The 19,422-nt window shown below is 42.7% G+C and overlaps 8 protein-coding genes across 8 annotated transcripts; 1 reads left to right on the forward strand and 7 right to left on the reverse strand.

Moving 5' to 3' along the window:
* Positions 1–509: 509 nt before the first annotated feature.
* On the forward strand, positions 510–815 carry TbgDal_XI18520 (hypothetical protein, unlikely; the record flags this gene model as incomplete). The annotated part of the gene is made up of 1 exon (XM_011782694.1): positions 510–815. The coding sequence occupies one exon, from the start codon at positions 510–512 to the stop codon at positions 813–815; it is 306 nt and encodes a 101-aa protein (XP_011780996.1).
* Positions 816–1,370: 555 nt separating this feature from the next.
* On the reverse strand, positions 1,371–2,459 carry TbgDal_XI18530 (enoyl-CoA hydratase/isomerase family protein,putative; the record flags this gene model as incomplete). The annotated part of the gene is made up of 1 exon (XM_011782695.1): positions 1,371–2,459. The coding sequence occupies one exon, from the start codon at positions 2,457–2,459 to the stop codon at positions 1,371–1,373; it is 1,089 nt and encodes a 362-aa protein (XP_011780997.1).
* A 984-nt stretch (positions 2,460–3,443) lies between these two features.
* TbgDal_XI18540 (hypothetical protein, conserved) lies at positions 3,444–4,673 on the reverse strand (the record flags this gene model as incomplete). Its single annotated transcript, XM_011782696.1, has 1 exon — positions 3,444–4,673. The coding sequence occupies one exon, from the start codon at positions 4,671–4,673 to the stop codon at positions 3,444–3,446; it is 1,230 nt and encodes a 409-aa protein (XP_011780998.1).
* A 280-nt stretch (positions 4,674–4,953) lies between these two features.
* TbgDal_XI18550 (hypothetical protein, conserved) lies at positions 4,954–6,174 on the reverse strand (the record flags this gene model as incomplete). The annotated part of the gene is made up of 1 exon (XM_011782697.1): positions 4,954–6,174. The coding sequence occupies one exon, from the start codon at positions 6,172–6,174 to the stop codon at positions 4,954–4,956; it is 1,221 nt and encodes a 406-aa protein (XP_011780999.1).
* Positions 6,175–7,514: 1,340 nt separating this feature from the next.
* Positions 7,515–7,955, reverse strand: TbgDal_XI18560 (hypothetical protein, conserved; the record flags this gene model as incomplete). Its single annotated transcript, XM_011782698.1, has 1 exon — positions 7,515–7,955. One exon carries the CDS (start codon positions 7,953–7,955, stop codon positions 7,515–7,517), a length of 441 nt encoding a protein of 146 aa, XP_011781000.1.
* A 980-nt stretch (positions 7,956–8,935) lies between these two features.
* Positions 8,936–9,298, reverse strand: TbgDal_XI18570 (hypothetical protein, conserved; the record flags this gene model as incomplete). Its single annotated transcript, XM_011782699.1, has 1 exon — positions 8,936–9,298. One exon carries the CDS (start codon positions 9,296–9,298, stop codon positions 8,936–8,938), a length of 363 nt encoding a protein of 120 aa, XP_011781001.1.
* Positions 9,299–9,671: 373 nt separating this feature from the next.
* TbgDal_XI18580 (hypothetical protein, conserved) lies at positions 9,672–12,878 on the reverse strand (the record flags this gene model as incomplete). The annotated part of the gene is made up of 1 exon (XM_011782700.1): positions 9,672–12,878. The coding sequence occupies one exon, from the start codon at positions 12,876–12,878 to the stop codon at positions 9,672–9,674; it is 3,207 nt and encodes a 1,068-aa protein (XP_011781002.1).
* A 562-nt stretch (positions 12,879–13,440) lies between these two features.
* TbgDal_XI18590 (hypothetical protein, conserved) lies at positions 13,441–13,737 on the reverse strand (the record flags this gene model as incomplete). The annotated part of the gene is made up of 1 exon (XM_011782701.1): positions 13,441–13,737. One exon carries the CDS (start codon positions 13,735–13,737, stop codon positions 13,441–13,443), a length of 297 nt encoding a protein of 98 aa, XP_011781003.1.
* Between the last annotated feature and the right edge of the window lie 5,685 nt (positions 13,738–19,422).

Raw genomic sequence — 19,422 nt, forward strand, 5'->3', positions numbered from 1 at the left:
GGCATACACAACTGTCTCAAAGACATTGGGGAACGTATATCGGTCAACTTGTACATCGGTATTCGACTGAATCTATGGAATCTAGTGCTCGTACGCGGGAACAAATAGAAACTTCATGACATACAGACGTGCTGACTTGCACTGATACGGTGCTCAGTGGTAAGCAAAACCACAGCATACGTGAAAACTAGCACGGCCGCATGACATGTCTTTTCCAAAAGCTCTGAATTCCTCGATACGGACATGATAGCTCGACACCCCTAGAGCAAATTAGAGCTTGTGCATGTTACTGACGCACAGTACGAAGAGTTTGCCCGAGTTTTGGGGCCTGTCGTGTTCGTCTGTGAAACTTTGTAACGAATTCATGCCGGTCCCGAAACATCTCCCAGAATCCGTCTTTTCACACAACCTTATCAAAAAAAAAAATGGTACAGGAGGGGGGGGGGAGGAAAGTGCTCCCGAAACCGTTGAGGTGGACTCATATTCAAAACTGGGGCAACCGTTAATAAATGAACGACAGTAAAAGTAGCGATGCTGTGTTCCTACACCTTGCAGAGCTTGCAGAACTAAAGAATAACTACAAGTCACTACATACACATGAGCCCCCTCCCCTCGGAGAAACGCATCGGCATTCACAGTGCCACGTGCTTAACACTCAGCCGCCATTATTCACTGAAGTAGCAACTCAAAGTGGATGCATCTTATTGCCACAAAAGCAGTCGATTTTTCCGTATATTCATGAAAACTCACAGAAAAAATACTTACATCACCTGCCGTTCGTTCGCCCTGAGTTGTCAGCTGGGAGTCAGCAGTGAGGCGTCGATGAGGATCGGGGCTCTGAAGGGTACCTTCCGCGACAGTTGATTATTGACAGCAAACATTCGGCATTGCTCGACCACATCGGCAGCGCGTAAATATGACCATAAGCAACTAAACACGTCGACAATAGCAAAGAATCACAAAAGGTAAAAAAGAAAATGAACATAAACACAAACACAAACGCAAACACACGGTTTTGTTGAGTAGAGGCGCACCACGTGGAAAACAAAGAGGAAAAGTAATGTTTGAATTAATAAAATAAAACAAGCGGCACTTTGCAGAACCGCTATACCGATAAAGTGAAATAAGGGACAATATCTACACTTTAAACCGTAGGGCGTCGCCCCTGATTTGTATTCGCCCTATTTTGTGTTTTTGGTTTCTTTCCGGAAACGCCCACTCCATCCCTAGGACTCATTCAAAACCTCGGACCCAGCAATGGTTAAAGTGATAATAGTAATAATGATCGGAAAGAGATGAGTTTGAAGGAATAAAAACAGGCAGCTCCGAACATTAGTGCTCCTAGGCAACAGATGTTTATTACGCCGCCACTAGTACGGCTCTGTGGGATGCCATTTCCGCATATCAGGCCCCAAGGGTTCAAAGAACTTCGCCAAATGTTCGGGAGTTACGTCTGACAGCTTTCCAGGATTCCACTTGGGATCCTTTGTTTTGTCAATAAGCAAAGCCCGCACTCCCTCAGGGAAGTCACCACAGGCATGAGTACGAATGGCACCCACGTAATCGGTGCTGAAAACCTCTGCAGGATCTGTTGCCTTCGCGCCCATCTGCTGCATCTTCAGGGCGAGCTTAAGACTTGTTGGAGATAATTTTTCCATTGTGGAGATGGCAGTGCGTGCAAACTCACCACCGTCTGCAGCAAGCGACCCCATAACATCCTCCACCGTAGAGGTATCCATCAGCGTAAAAACCTTTTCTATAAGAGGGCGGTGTTCCTCCAAAGTGAAAGGTGGCAGATCCTTCACAGCGAATTCGTTCAAACATGCATCGACTTTTGTGGAGTCTTCGATATGACACAACCGGTCCTCCAGTTGCTCGAAGGAGGCGGCGGGGACATAATGAGTGGCGAGGCCGAGATGCACCAAATCCGCTCCCTTCACACGTCCTCCCGTGAGGCCGAGGTACAGTCCAAAACCAGGCAATTTCAGCCGCGGCAGGAACCAAGAGGCGCCCACATCGGGAAAAAGCCCAATACCATTCTCAGGCATGGCAAAAATAGCGCGTTCTGACGCCACACGATACCGACCATGAACTGAGATGCCAACACCTCCGCCCATTACGTAGCCGTTCCATAATGACACTTGTGGGTTTGGCATAGTGAGGATACGATGGTTTAATTGATACTCCCGGTAAAAGAACTCGTTCACTACGCTGTTGTCTGTAGTAATCATGACGATATCGCCACCCGCACAGAAGCTTTTCTCACCCATGCCCTTCACAACAAACAGAGCGTTGTCCCCCTTCGGGTGGTGTTCGTGGAAATAAGCCAAAGACATTTCCCTCACCATCTCCAGGTTAAGAGCATTTAGCGCTTTTTCACGATTCAACGTAACCAAACGGGTGTTCGGAAAGTCCCTCCAGAACAACCCCTTTGAACATACCGGAAGCGTGCAACGCATTGGTTACAAAAAAAGATATTGGGAAAACTTTTCGGATGTTGCTTTTTTTTTCCTACTGCGGCCTCCCCTCTCTTTCACCTTAGTTGGTTTTTCCAACCTTTCTGATCGCGGTTTGTGCGCGTCCGCGTTTCCGTGTGTTCGTGTTTTCCAACGGGATCGGTCGCAGCTGAAGACGTATTCGATGGGAGTCTTGATATTCAAAGTGAGACAACAGTAGAAAATAATAACAAAAAAAAGAAGTAACAACACGGTAGCAGCACGGACATAAGCTCTCATGAGAACTCGGCAGTTAAGAAACACAAAAGACGTAGGGGAGTCTCACGATAAACCGTTTATCAGTTGTAGATGATGATAGTAATAATCATAACACACTAACAACAAGCATAATATAGTGAATCTGCACTCGGATCATGTGGCTCCCTTCTCCGAAGCCTGCTTGAGAAAAGAGCTCGTTGACCCGTTGCACTCTTACGAATCACGAGAAAACAGCAAGTCGGAAATGCGCTGTACTCACAAAACATTCCCTCACATTACGCCACTGTTTCCTCCCCTCCCCACCCCCTTCCATCCTTGCCATCGGTAACAGTGCTATTTTTTTTTTTTTTTGAGTTCATACGGCAAAGCCCTCATCCATCCGACGGACCATACTTGTCTCATGCAGATCAGTTTACCTTTACCCATGTGAAACCAGGCCCGGCAAACTTCCAGCGACGGCAGTCTGGCATCCAACCAATCACGTACGGAGCTAACGTTCGTCAGGCAAACAACGTTATCACGCAAAAATATTGGCCCCAACACATGCTAACATGCTGAGCCCCCTCCCGTTTCTCTAAACCCGAGACTACCCGCGGTTAAAAGCGATGTAACCATCAGCGGTGCCCACTTTTAACACAAGCAACAAATAAGTGAGGAGGGCAACGGAACGGCACAGTTGGCGCAACCGCATCATATATCCAAACAAATAAGTGTTCTTTAAAAATTATTTCAGACATTGAAAATAGCAGCACCAAGGGTGGAGGTGGAAACACCAGCTCCTTCATCCCCACTATCATTCTCAGTATCCAAATCACCTTTACGTAACTGTGACCGACTCCTCTTCAAACCGTAACCATTTATGTGCGACGGCGATGCGGCATTTTCCTCGTATCTATCCCTCACGATATAGCGGGCCTCACCAACCGTAACTGCCACCGTCGGGCTTTCATGGCTCAGAACTGTCAACCCAGCCGTTGGACCTAATTGTGATTGAACCCCCCGCGGTTTCCCATTCGTACATGCATCAAACACCAAAACGCCTCCGCTATGCGTTGCCGAAACTAAATCAACACGCTGAGACCCCCCGTCCTTACGGCGCACGAAGCCAAACATGGCAGGCTGCTGCGTGCGCACGGTTCGCTCAAACGTTAACAACATGTCGTTGCTCTTGCGAATATCCCAGCAGACGATACGATTTTCCCCCAACCGGCCCGCGGCGTAGACGAGATGACCAACTGTTGGATGGGGAAGTATTTGCACTACACCCGACCTTAGACCGCGAAGTACGGCTGCAGCTCCGCAGTGGCGGGTGTCGATAATATCGACGTTTCCGTTACGAATAAACCCGGCCAGAATCAAACTTTCGGAGTAGGGAGTGGGGCCATCAGCAAGTGCAGAGACAATGCCCTTCGAACAGGGTGAACGGTAACTAGACTCCACACAGTTGCCCTCACGAAGCACATCATAAAGTCTGACGTGTACATCATTATGAGGTCCACCATAACCAGCCGCTATCAGTTCCCGGTGAGTGGACCATAGGATAGAATGCGGATGTACTGGCATTCCCATGGTGTTTGAACAACAATACGACGCACGGAGCGCACCGTCCTCGACGTCCCACAGTTGCAGCGGTAAACTGTTTGTGGCAGTGAGAAATGACGCAGACTCATCGCCCTCCTTAAAAGGGCACCACGCGATATCAATAGCGGGGTAGGGGAGTTTCACCCATGCAGCAGGTGTATTATATTCCAAGCGAGGGAGACTATTTTCGTTAACGTTGCGCGCTGCAATTACAGGAACAGACTGCAAACTCCAAGTCGCGAGGATCTCCCCACCGCCACTCCCTAGCGAGTAATCTGGAGCGGCAACTAAGCGGCGAAAAATTGCACTCTCAAACCTGTCAGTCTCTAATACGCTTACCGGCGGCGTTGCAACCTTGCCTTTGCGTTTTGCTGGCATGCCCTCTGATTCCTGATGTTTAGTAAAGAAATGGAGTGGGAGGGGTATTAAAACATATTCATGGAACAAACTGGGGTAAAAGAGAATAACGGTAGGGTTGTGAAGCGCACCTTACTTGCCGGAATAATGGCGACCACCCGCAGGAATTTAACCGAAAACTCAAACAACCGACACCACCTCACCTGGAAGAGCAGGTGACCACAAGACAAAAAAAAACTGAAGGTATCCCTCTTCCTTGAACCAAAGGGTCTTACTTAGATTCATCTATCTTTCGCTATCGTTAGGGGTTTACGGTACCCTCCAGAGCCCGCTGAAGCATTGCCATGAAATGTAATTCCTCAGCATGATACGGCGCGCGGGGCCCCTCCCGTTGAAGGCGTTCCTCCGCCTTCTGAACGAGAGCCATTATACCCTTAAGTGTCCTACGCATAGCTTCAACCTCTATCATAAGCGTACAGTGCGCAATCTGAATCGTTTCCTCTTCGTGTCTTTCGACCTGAAAGAGTTTCTCCGCCACAGTTACGCGAGTCTTCAAGTGTTGCAAGAATGCCACTGTCTCTGTTTCCTCCGGTGGAACAGACGAGAGAGCGCTCTCCAGTTTGGTGTGGAGTGCCGCTGCCTTTGACTCCATCAGTGTGCTAAATTCTCTCTCTCTTCTATCGAGTTCATCCTCCTCAACAGGAAGTGTTGTGCGTATTTGCTCGAGAAGATGAGACAACACAGGATGTGGCTTGTATATCCGCTCCGATTCGCTAATGCATTCTTCGTCATTACCTGTACCTGAAGACCTCTCAACATCTTTCAAGTTCTCAACCCCCATTTCAGTCTTGCGACCATTACGTATGTCGCCGCCAACATCCTGCGTTGTATCTGGACTTAAATAACAAGCAACTGTATATTCTTCTGTTTCAACACCCACCGGTTCGTATGGAGTCCTGAAGCGCGCCGCGGACATCGGCACAGTCTCCCTCACCACCTCCACATGAGAAGAATGGATTTGGGACTCCGCATGTTCGTGTCGGCTGTGACCACGACTCCCCTCAAATCTGATGGAAGGCGTGTGAGACCTCTCCGCTTGAATCTGCGTATTGTCTCCTCCAGTTGACAAGATATTGCTGGAACCAGTTCCTAAACCTTCAGCTTCGGTCTCCTCCACCTGACCGTGGGCCCCTGCGAATCTTCGTTTCCCCCTTAGAAATGTCCGCCACACCTGTGAACTGCGCGCGACGCTTGGCACTACTTTCGGTGGGTTACGAAGAACACCGTCTTGCACGGAAGCGTTTATGAGATTCACAACCCTCGCATTGTTGCATGACAAAACCCCTGAGGACCCTTTCGACCGCACAGCACACTTGAAAACCTCCATTGCCGCTTCACACTCAGTGGGTGTTGGAACGGGACGAAGGAATGAGTACAGCGTACAGGAGGCATTGATGGGGTCATCAGCTACCGTAGACGCATTCATGTCAACGTTGCGCAGGCGGATGATCGGAAGGCACATGGATCCTCCTCAACTTTTTTTGACTCCGTCGCCGTCGCCGTCACTAATTTCCGCACTTCACGAATTTATGTATAGATGTATATGTTTACGTATTTTGTATGGATCACTGACTCTGCTCTTGCGCAAGTAGCCCTGACCGTTACTATGAACCGTTTCTTCGCCCACAGTTCTCCAACAACAACAACAACACAACACGCCCCTCAGTTGCTGTATTCTCTCAGTGTCTATTGAATTATCGAACAGACGGTGTGAATAAACGAAAAAAAAAACAAAAAAAGAAAAGAAATAACTTATTTTCAACGCAGGAAAAGAAAAAAAAATACCAAAAGGGATGCGATATATCACAATAGCCATGTGAATAGCGAAATGCACAACGCCACCGCTCTATACTTCTGCTTATAATTCAAAACAACATCATTCTTTGCGCGGTGGTCATCCTCGCGGTCCTAAAAGCTGATGAAACTGTGTAGCATACAAGCAGCGCTTTTTCACCACGTGAGATTGACAGTGTTGGCAGTCCAGAAAATTAACCACTTCCCAATGAAAAGGGGAGAAAATGCCAAATAATCCTCCAACTTTTCTCCTCCTGACGGGTTGGAAACGTAACGGCGGCCCGTTCCTCACTTCACCACACGGCGATTCGACTCGCGTCGTTGCAAGCGCATGAGTTGGTGTGCTAAATAAAAAGAAAGAGGGGAGAAACGTGTACCACTATTGAAATGACTTTACTGCATATTCCTTTCAAGCTAAACACTTGTTTCAATAATAGGGAAGAAAAAAGGAGAAAAATTAACAACACGCGCTCAAAATGATGACAGCACACAAACATGAAACACATACCCCGTTACCATTCCTAAGGTGAACAGGAAAGTGGTGTCGCGGGACATTAGCTCCCATCTGCCTTTTCTTTAAAATAAATTCTTTTATTTTGGCTTACATCACAAAAATAAGATATCCCTGGCTCCTACTCCTACAATCATACTAGAGTAACACGACGGGGGGGGGGAATTCAGTTCGGTCTGCCGTCGCGGTAATAAACGATTCAACCCAGAGCTCCACACTGTGAGCTACATTGGAACATCAAACAATAACAAAACAAATTTAAAGTAAACGGACGGTCGGAATAAGGCAAACCACAACAATCACACTGAGCACATATGCACATACGCATATATATATATATATATGTACCTGTACGTTAATAAAACAGTAATGATGATAATAACATCAACAATTCCTGTTCACTAGTTTGTCCACACGTTATGCAACAAATACGGACCACCGCGTACAAAAAAAAAACGACCAGCCGCTCCACAGGCATAATCAGCTCGGTATTTTGATTACTCCGTGATGAGCTTTTCACTTCCGGGGATTGAAACAGGTCCAGCGTAGTGGTGCTTAGCCATCGCACCAGGTTTATTGCGCGAGAGCAAGACCATTTCCTCTGCATATTTATCCGAGGCCCAGCGAGGCACCTGCCAGCCAGGGAAATAATAGGCGCATTGCAATGCCTGAAACCAGTCAACATTAGAAATCATGACAAATGCAGCGAGAGCTGAAGGGATGCTGAGCACAGCGTTGCGCAGCACTATACGTGTGGCGCGATTGTGGAAGTGACCGTATTGAATGAAGGAAGACCACATTCGACCACCAAACCCACCGCAGACGGTGATCGGGTAAAAGTTGCTGTACGGCGCCATCCATGTCACCTTGTTCCAGTTGATTCCCAAGAAGTCACCGGCGATAACACGGGCGGGGAGTGAAGCCTTTGGAGGTGCCATGAGGACCACGTGAGATTCTTCCTTTTGCTTTAATTTGTCTTTGTCTACTACACCTATATAATGTATACGCAGCTAACTCCTTTCCTACTTTCTTGTACTCCTCCTCCTCCCTTTCCGTCGGTAGTGCTTTGCTCTGTTTAGTGGAGATTCCTGCCGCAAGGTAAGGCAGAGATTCTTCACAGAAACAGATATATATTTATATATATACTTATATGTGCGTACTTGTGTGTGCTTTCGCTATGGTATCTGCAGTAATCCAATGAGTTAGTTCACGACCGGGTGGAAACAGGAAAAACGCAAAGAGCATTAGGAGGAAAAGCAGAGCAATACGATGCGGCTGAAAACACAAGAGAAGGAAAACCAACCAATTTCTATTCAAGACGAAGTGGCTCGCCACTAAGGGGCAGGCGGATAAACACGTCCATCCAACGCGATGCAGAAGCCACAGGAAACGGGGGAGACGTTTAACCCATGATAACTCCCCTAAAGAGGTGTCAACATGGAACACAGCGCAACCGACTTCAAGTCCCCTCACCACAAACACATAAACACCGTTACGTACATATATTTGTTTATATTTATTTATATGTCAGCAGTAACGGTGCACGCCAGCGGCGTGAATGCGCATGCGCCTCTCTTCACTTCCCTCAGGTCCCTCAAAGGTCCCGTGCCTGTTTGGAAGCGTTGATGCCCACCCTGTGCAGTAAACAGTAGCGGAAGCAAATTTTCCCCTTCACCCTCCCTGGTGATCATGCCGGCCATTTAATAGTAGGTCATTTACACAAGAGAGTGCGATAAATATGTGGCACACCCAAAGTAACATGGACACACAACGTCGAAAATAGGGAACAAAAAAGTAAAAAAAAAACAGCACAACATTAATCACCACCTCCGATATAAACGGAATTGTAGAGGGAGCAAAAAATGAAATAAACTAAAAATACAAGGGGGAAGGGGATCACCCCTTTGCCTATTACCGTTTAAGTGCTACTTTCCCCTGTCCAATGACCGGTGCCGTGCAAATAGTCATAATCCACAGCGTCATCCTCATAATCCACGCCTACCCACACCTGTTGTTGCCTTCCGAGCACCCGTCCCATTGGAGTCACGATGCTGTCGACTATTGGCCTCATGAGAGGGAAAGGAAAGAAAAGGGTGCCTGGGACCTCACCTCCCGTGTGGCCCAATACAGCAAATACAATAAACTGGCAGAGCACAGCAAAGAGTACGAGCAAAAAAAACTCGAAATTATTGAGAAGTGCATGAAGAACAGGCCCAGGGGCTGGTAAAGATTCGGTCGACCCTAATGAATGCGCGGCAGAGTACCCGGTTGAATAATTCATGTCAAATGCGAACTACTCGCGCTAACCTCCACTACCCAGTACTTCTCGTTGGAGCAAAATTTGAAACAAAAACAGACGGCTGTTAAGTAAATATAGTACCCAAAGTGTCCAGGTTATTGCGGAGGGTGACATGCAGAATAAGAGGGGAAATTCACTGAGAATTAAGAGATAAAAATTAACTAACAACAGAATAAACAGGATCGCTATGTACTGTGATAAAATGTGAGAAACAGTCAATAAGCATTTAGACAGCGGTAGAGCAAGAGAAGGCGCTACCTCAGCACACACACAAAAAAAAAACAACAACAAAGAGCGACGAGGGTCAACGGGAGGATATCTCGAAGAAACGAGAAAAGTCAAGCAAAGCTACCACCTATGGCTTGTGTTTACCGTGACGTCCCACTGATATTGGGCGGTAACCACGCCGCCAACGCTGGACATCCTTTTCCCAGTCGTTTACAGCGCTACCGTCAACAGCAGCCCCTAGTGAACGCAGCACCTTTTCCATCCGCTGCATCCGGCGCTCGTGTTGCAGCTCAGCTTGTCTTCCAAGTAAACTATGACCCTTCCCAGTCGTAAGTCCATCGTCCTCATCACCCTCGCCATTATATTGGTAATGGGAGGAAGAGGAAGGTTCCACCTCGTACTCGTCATCCTGCATCGTCGCTTCTGGAATGTTGTCGCGGTACGTTGGGTCCCATATATCTGCTGGGTAACCGAGCTGGCGCAATAAATACTGCAACGCATCGCTTATGGCCACCACACGCTCCCTCAAGACACTGTGCTCATGCGGTGTCATGCCCTCTATCTTGAAGACAATAAAAGGACTCCGTGTAGAAGCATCGTAGCTCATATTCGCAGTCGCCACCAGAACTAACTTACGCAACTCAGCCTGCAAATCCTCGTGTAACTCCATTTCATGTGATTCCACCGAAGAAAAGGGCTCCGGTACCTCCACCCTTAAAAAAACAGTGCAACTGCCTTTTGCCAACAAGTTACCAACATCGGCTAACGTGTTTGTGGCACCCCGCCGAGCATCTTGCAACTCACGAAGACGCATTGAAGTAAGGTTTCCGGTGTGTAACAGCTCAATCACGGCAACGGCTGGGATCCACAGCACCCGCGAGATGCGATGCTCTTCCCTCACAGAATCACACAAGGCAAGCGACAACAACGTACCACTGAGCGAAGCACGTACCATAACACTATCCCCACCCTCATTAGGGCGTCGATGAATTGCAGGGCATTCATCCACCCGAATACCGTACTTTACGACTCCACAACCCGCTTCGTGATTATTTCGACTGTCAAGCATATCCACAACACGTTTCACCGCAACCGTACACGCTACGCACCCACTATTAACGCTTTCATTGTTCTCCCCTGATATGCAGCAGAGAGTCAGCCCCCAATGCTCACGCAAGTGACCCAAATCGCACCACGGGAAAAAGGTATCCGTAAAATGAACCTCGGAATTAATTTCACCCGTGGGAACGGATCCCGGAGTGTCTGCGAAAGTTGCAGGCAAAACACGGTTAGGACTTGTGCGCACTTCAATAACGCAAACGTAACAAACATCCTCCACAGCACTTAGCGGATCACTGCGCCACGAGCAACGAGCAACATCAGCAACAATACGATCATCACAGTACGAGGGATCCTGCTCTGGCTGGCCGCCCTCCAGTGGAACCCAAGACCGTAGCCCACTGCGCCCTCCAGATATAATCGAAGACAGTGAAGTTAATGCATCAGTATCAAATGCTTCTTTGTCCTGCACACCTTCTAGTGGTTGAAAGGGTCCCTTGTCATCCTCTGGAAGTGGAATGAGGTGGTAAACGCGATCGGAGCTTTCGCGAGAAAGATCAGTAAGCACAGATGCCACTACCGCCTCGTTTTCTAGGGGATTCAAACTGTGAGTCGCGTACACAACACGCCCACATCGCGGATTTGCGTACTGCAGGGCTTGCATCAACTCCGACCGCAGGTAATGGAAAAGTTTGTTGACTCTCGGACAGACAGACACAAACCGGTTCACCACAGCATTTCCCTCCCCCTCCTCCTCCCCCTCCATGGCACCACTAACACCTAGTGCATAACGGGGCTTGCAACCGTCGGCGGTTGTATCTGGGCAGCACAGTACATAATTGCAGTTGCCACGTAACCCCTCATGTACTTGACGCGGAGGGGCTCGTAGCAACACGTGACCCTCAACACCAGCGTGATAACCCGTGCTAAACTGCAATTCAACCGCGCCACTCCTCAAACAACCCTCTGCGCTGCTGTTGGCCGCGGGGACGTCTTCCTCATCTGCCCGAGCACTGACATGACACTTGCGGCTTGCCACACTGCTCGTACCCGAACCAACCACACAACCAACCTTACGGTTTGGAGGCACTAATGAAATAACGACATATCCTACACTACTTTCCCCTCCTTCACTGGGATACGCCATGTAACTAGCGATGTCTTTACTGTAAAAACGCTCAGACATGCGGTACGATCGGCTAGACATGTCAAGAATAATCTGCGTATCAGCGACAGCACTAGTGACTCTCAACAGCAAAGGGATCAACACACCCAAAAGATCTGAATCAACAAGTGTATCGGCAGCCACCTGTCGCTGCAACCAATACATGTGACCAATCGTCAAAGGTGAGCTCTTCATTACTTGGTGTACACCACTCACCTCTGGGACGCATGATATCTCATCCTCCAGGAACGACGCCAAACTCGCCGCTTCACGAGAGGTGGTTTCCGCTCCCACCATGTCATCTTGCCGCTGCGCAACGACGCACTCATTAACCGGAACACCTGCAGGTTCATTAGGCGGTAGAGCGGAGGGAGGATTCGATGTGTTAAGAAGGGCCATTGGGTCGCAAGTGGATTGGCGGGGAAATAATTCTGCAGAAAAGAGCAGCGGATGAGCGGGGTGTTGTGTGAACACGGCTCCGCGGCCCGAACTCTGAGCACTTTGTGCGTGCCGAAGCAACTGCCAGAGGGTCACAAAACGGACAAATGGAAAAGCGGAGTTCACAATGAGCAAAAGACCCGGTGGTCCCGTCATGATGTCAACAAGACGTTGGCCCTCTGCCCCCGTTACCAACCCCTGCCGCTCGTAATATTCAGCGAAAAAACGGCGATGAGCATCTCGGGCTTCCTCCGCTCGTTCCTCATCCGACTCAATGTTCGCTTCCATAACATTCTCCACATCAACCTCCGTATCCGACGTTAACGCCAGCTCCTCGAAAAAGTGACGGGCAAGTTGCATGGTGGAGACCGTCCGCTCAACCGCGTCGTCGGCGTCTTCCTGAGCTAAAAAAGCAGCCGCTTCATCATCATTAGCGAAAGAGACGCCCTCCACGAAGCCACCGGCGTCACGATCAACAGGATTGGGAATTAAACGTACTGGACGGGCGTTGGTCCACTCACCGCGCAGTAACTCACGGCGGTCTTGCGGAGTCATCCGCCCGATATCGCCCCAACCGTGACGTAGCGAGGCAGAGGGCATGTCAGTAATGGAACGTGGGATTCGGCGACTTCCACCGCGTTGCAACAACATCAAATGAGTGGTACGGATCATTTTTTTTTACCTGCAGCAGCAGCAGCAGCAGTTATAGAACAAAAAAAAAAGAAAAAGAGAAAGTACCTTCCCCCTCCCTCCCTCCCTTCCCCCTTGAAGAGAGGACAAAAAAAGAAAACTCCGGTACCTCTAAGCGTTGTGAAGCACGCTGCAGAGGGGGAGGAAACGAGGGGAATACTAACGAAACGTGTGTACCACCTCTGATATGGTTGTCAACTACTACTCAATGGACAGCGTAATGAAAGTAGAAAATTAAAGAAATTAAAGAAATAGCTGGACGAAAAACCTGTGTGTGTGTGTGTGTGTGTGAACAATTTCATCAAGTGAGTGAATTAAATAATAATTGAATGAATGGCAGAGAATAGATAAGAAATGACAATAGCACGTCACTAAGCGACTTAATGAACAGCTCTGCCACCAAACACATGCGGGGACCTCATTCCAATAGGGTAGCACGACAAGATAACAAACGCATCAGCATAAGCAAATAGCGTGATGTAGCAACAGTGACTGTAAGGAGGACCGGGTAAAAAAAAAATAGAGAGAAAAAAGTCAAATTCCCTCACTTCGTGAGCTCCTGTATCACAACAAGCAAGAATTCCTCGTGGCATTTGATAATAATTTCGTTGTTGAGGGATCGTACTCGCACAGCATCAAGAGACTCATCCGCACTAAACAAAAGAGCAGCATCACGCGCGAGGTCGGCTGCCATGTTGCTGTACGCCACGGCACGGTTTCGATCCAAGTCTTGAAAACTATCACGGATTGGTTCACCATTGCGGTTGCACACAACAGCGCCTGCAACACCTTTCGTATATGTAATGAGTTCCAGCACACTTTCCACGCGCTCACTCGTCATAATGACAGTTGACACGACTCTGCTGAATACAATTACGTATAAATATATGAATATGTGTTGGTATTCTAATGCGTGGTGGCACACTAACAAACAAACAAACAAACACACACACACACACACAACTTCAATTTTGTTCAGTTTCACCCACACAGTTACCTCTGCAATAGGGAAAAAGGTGCAATCGGGTCTTGTATTTTAATTCCCCTTTGATCCGTTAATACGGATTTCGCTGCTTCTTTTATTTTTTTTAAAAATTAAAGTTCGGTCTCTTCCTTTGATTCCCTCAAGTTGTTTTTTTTTGTTTGTTTGTTTCCCCTGCTTGAATCTTACTTTATGTAGTACCTTTCCATGGAGTTAAATGAGGAGTTTTTTTTAAATAAAAAAAAAGGAGAAGCGAGGAGCAAACAAACAAACGAAATAAGATTGATTCAGCCAAACCACATGATGCAAAAGGCACGTAATGGGAAAATATGACAACAATAATAAACTAAAAAAATATATAAATATATAAGAAAGGAGATGAATAATAATAATAATATGCTCATGCCAGTGATAATGCTGCAGACACTTTGAGCACAACATTCTACATTGCTGTTTCTTTTCCTTTTTTTTTGTGTATGTGGGGCGGGGTTTCCTTGTATTTTCCTTCTCTTTGTTGTTGTTTTTGCTTTTATGTTCTCCTCTTATATTTATTTTTCCTTCCTTTTTAATTCATTTTGAAGGGAAATAAAGAGGAAGTGTACTTTTCTCTTTTCGTTTCTTTTTGTTTTTTTTTGTACAAACTTTTGTACCCACCAAAAACTAAAAAAAAACAAGGATTAAATAAAACCCACCGGCATGAAGAACGATGCGCTACGCTGCTTTCTGATGCTTGTGTGTTCGTGTTGGTATATATATATATATATATGAGAAAGTGGGAGGTGGTGGGACACTTTTTTTTTTTTTGTGTGTGTGTATTCTTTTTATTATTTCATTTGTGTATTTTTTTTTTGAAATTTTTTTTAAATTTAAATTTTATTTTTCTATTTCATTTTATATTTTATATTTTCTACAAGTGTGAGCGGCGCCGCTTTTAAATTTTCCCCACACTCAAAAACATATATTCCCATCTTTTATTGCACCATCATTATTATAATATACCACCATTAACACAAACACCACCACCCTTCACACACTAGCGAGAAAACAAACAAACAAATATAAATATATAAATGTTTATTTGTTTTTATTTTTATTTATATATTTATCTATATATGCTTGTGCAAATAATAATTTTTTTTTTATTAAAAAAGGAAAAGGGAAGAGGAAAAGTATTTGTCAACGAGCGTAGGGACGAAAAAAAAAAAAAAAGAGGTACACAGGAATAAAATTCAAAAGGAAGGAAAAACTTCTGCAAGAAAAAAAGGGGAAAGTAATAAAAACAACAACAACAATAATAATAATAATAATAGTGCTAAAAAGAAAGGGAAGCGGAAGAAGGAAGAATTTCGCATGAAAACGCAGAAGTGCAACACGAAACAAATCAAAGCAACCACAAAAAAAAAAAAGCAAGCCAAAGAGCGAATACATCAGAAAAAGAAAAAAGAAAGAGGAGAATTTAAATAATAACAATAATAACAGACGCACGCGTACCATAACGGGAAAAGAAAAAAAATTGAGAAAGCAAAGACACACATAACGTTTGTTGCGACATTTTGTTTTTTTTCTTTTTTCTTCTTTTTGAAATAATAAACACTGATAGCAGCGGATAAAAGAAAAAGGAGGAATCCTTATTTTATTTATTGTTTGTTTGTTTGTTTTCCTTCCCTTTTTAATTTAATTATTGGGGAGACGGAGTGAACTCTGATAGCCCCTACAAACGGCGATGTTGCAGAAATAAAGACCTTTTTTGTTTTTCTTTTCATTTTCTTCTTTTAGATTTCCACTATATCTTCTCAAACCGTATGCAAAATAATTCTTTTCTTGGTCTTCTTCATTTCAGCGACATTTCTTCCACTTTTTTTTCTTTTTGGCTTTTCTCTTTTTATTTTATTGTATTTTATCTTTTTTCTGATTTCGCCTTTTTGTGTGTTTGTTTTATTATTGCTGCAGCAGGTAAGAAGAAGAGTGAACTGAGTAGAGTAGACATCACGACACAAAACGATAATAACAATAAAAACAACAACAACAACAACAATAATAATAATAATAAAACACCGGAGGCAACAACGCAAAGAAATGGAGGAGGCCAAAAACAAAAAAAAAGTAAACACTGCGCAAACCTTCCACCCATTCAAGCATCCAAAAAAACAACAACAACATAAATTTATACTTGTTTATATAAATAAATATATAAATATATCCTCTTTTTTTTTAAAAAAAAAACATTCTAATGATACGTGCCATCAAAGCATTCTCGTATATTTCTTATGCACAATGATATCATGACTTCAACATTCAGTTGCAGGTGAATGTCATCTCCCCCTCTTTTTCTATCCTTTTTTTCTTTCCTATTATTATTATTATTTTATTTTTTCACTTTCTTCACACACACACACACATATATATATATATATATATTTGTATTGCCGCGTTTCATTTCATTCCTTTTCTTTTCTCTGCATCCTTTTTGTTGTTGTTGTTGTTTTCCTTTTCAATTTCATTTCTTCGGTAATTGTGTTTAACCGAAAGTAATGTAGGAATGAAAGAACGGATGGAAAAAGAATCCGGCAGTAAAGAAGAGGAAACACTCCACCAGCGATAACATGAACAATAATAATAATAATAATAATATAAATATCGACAGATCTCAGGGAGAAACGGAGATAAAAAAGAAAAACGCAAAGAAAAAAAGAAAGAAGGACGGGGAAGATCGATTTAGACATTATTATTATTATTATTTTGCACGGCGGCACGGTATACACCTTCAAAATCCACACATGTAACTTGACTATTGAAACAAAAAACAAATCAAAACAAAAAAAAAAAAGAACGCAATTCAGAATTCCACGTCCTTCACTCAGTCAGTGGCTTTTATTTGTTATTATTATTTTTTGTTTTTTTTTTGCAGTTCTGTTGCTTTTTGTTTTTTCTCTCTCTTTTCTCCTTCCTTTTTAAAAAAAAATTTGCTCCTTTTAAGTACTTTTTGTTTAATTGCATTTGCTACTGAAGCCAATAAATTTTTCTTTTTTAAAAAAATACTACATTAGAAATAAAATATTCAAAACAAAAAATAAAATGATACAAAATAAAGACGACTTTACTTTTTTTTTCCCCCCTCCTTCTCCTTCTCTCCCTTGTTCCGTCTTGATTTCCACAACAACAACAACAACGTAAAACTTAAAAACAAAAAAAAACACTATCGGGAACCGTTTTCTTTTCTTTTCTTTTCTTTTTTCTTTTCGTTGTTATTGTTGTTTGTTGTAGTTGTTCTCTCCCTTCTTTTTGAGTTTTCAATTTCCTATTAATATCTCCCTTTTCCTTTTTCATTTCTTTTTTTTTTTAAAAAAGAAAAGGGAAATTAAAACACCCTCTCGTGTTGTCATTATTATTATTATTATTATTATTGTTACTACTACTGTCCCCTTCATAACATCACCTCCTTTAAAAATTAAAGACACAAAAATGTCACTCGGCTTTTCTTGTGTTTATTTATTTATTTATTTATTTCTCTTCTTTTCCTCTGTTACTGTTACTTTTAGAAAATAGGAAAAAATGAAGGGAAAATTTGTTGTTGTTTTTCAAAAAAAAAAAAAAAGATTCTTTTATACTTCAGCAATTTGAAATATCCACGATAATTCGCTTCCGTGGTTCATATTGATTTGTCTTCACATAAATATTTATGTTTATTTTGTAAGCGCTTCAGCGTGTAGACACGAGAGATGTACTCATCATCACGCTCATTCTTCACTTTACACTTTATATATATATATATTCCTTTAAAATAATTTCAGTCAATTTTAAACATTATTATCATCATTATTATTATTGTCATTATTATTATTACTGTTATGATTTATCACCACTCTGTAATAGTAGTAGTAGTGGTAGTAATAATAATAATAATAATGATAATAATAATAATCATAATAATATTGATGTCATTGTCATTTGCCTTTAATTCCTGCACACTTATTCACTCACTTACTCATTTATTGTTTATATCCTCCGGTACTCTCTGCTTCATCATATATATAAATATATAAATATTTAACTTTTTTTTTCAAATATTTATATGTATTTGTGTGCATTTGCGTATGTGTGCGTTTGGGTGTTCGTGTTTACCGCCAGCTTTCAAATATAATATATATGCTACACATTTCCTTCCATTAATTCCTTTTGCTTTTGTCCCTTTTTTTTTCTTTTTTTTCCTTTCTTTTTTGCTGTCATTTTCTAAAGGGAAGAAATCAAAAAAAAAATTGTTTGTCATTTCACCTGACCACTGATTTGATTTCGTATATTTTGATTTCATTATATATATATATAGATATATATGTTGTTGTCTTTGTTTCCTTCTTTTTTTTTTTTAGTAATGCATTTTCCTTATATATATATATATATATATATAAAGTAATTATAAGAAGAACAATCATAAATAAACAAATAAATAAACGATGAAAAGATATTATATTTCAAACCAACAGAAAAAGAAAAAAAGAAAAAAAGAAAAAAAGAAAAAAGAAAAAAGGAAGAGGAAGAGGGAAATGAGAAGTGGAGAACAGAAAGGTAAAGACAGAAGTAATAGAAAAATAGATATGAAACAAAGGGAAACAATAAACAACAAAAACAGTAGTGAATCGAAGAAAGAAAGTAAGTAAGAAAGGAAGGAAGGAAGGAAGGACAAGAAAAAAAAAGAGGGGGAAAGGGAAAGCCAATCAATCAATAAATTAACAGTTAAAAATAATTATAAATAGTGATTAAATAACAAAAAAAACAAAAAGAAACAGAAAATAAAAAGTTATATCATATCATATAATTTTATATAATAATGGTGGCGAAGACCCGGAGAAAAAAAACAAAAAAATTGAGAATGTGTCCAAAAAAGAAAAAACAAGAAAGGAAAGAAAAGGAAGGAATACCAGTAAGGGAAACTTACGTAAATAACACCTTCACTCACCCACACCTTGAAGCACATCGAAGAGTCCAACAAACACATTAAATGCATAAATATAAATATAAAAATATATACGTCTTTTGTTTTTTTTTCTTCTTTCCTCTTTATTTGATTGTTTGTTTATACGTTTACGTCCGTACACGCGCCTGTGTGAGGGTGTGTAATCTTTTTTTCTTTTTTTTTTTTTAAAATTATTCTTTCTTTCTCTTTCTCTTTCTCTCTCTTTCTCCCTTTCTTTTCCCCTACCCCCTCCTTTTAAACTTCTTTTTCTTTGTCTTATTGTTTTTGTTTTTGTTTTTGCTGTTGTTGTTGTTTTGTTGATTTTTTTTAAAAATTTTTTCTTTATATTTATATTTACGTGTTTGTTGGACTCATATAAATATGTGTACATATATTTGGTGTGTGCTCGCATGTTTGCATGCATGCATGCGTGTGTTTTGTGTTTGTGTGTAAATAACCCTTTTCCTTCTTTTTCTTTCCTTCCTTTCTTTTTTTCTTTTTCTTTTTTTTTTCTATTCCAATTCTCATTTCTCTTAAAACTTCTCTGTTATTATTCCCGTCTTTTTGGTCTTTTTCTTTTTTTTACAATTGGG

Source organism: Trypanosoma brucei, chromosome 11 (genome assembly GCF_000210295.1).
Source record: "Trypanosoma brucei gambiense DAL972 chromosome 11, complete sequence".
NCBI lineage: Eukaryota > Euglenozoa > Kinetoplastea > Trypanosomatida > Trypanosomatidae > Trypanosoma > Trypanosoma brucei.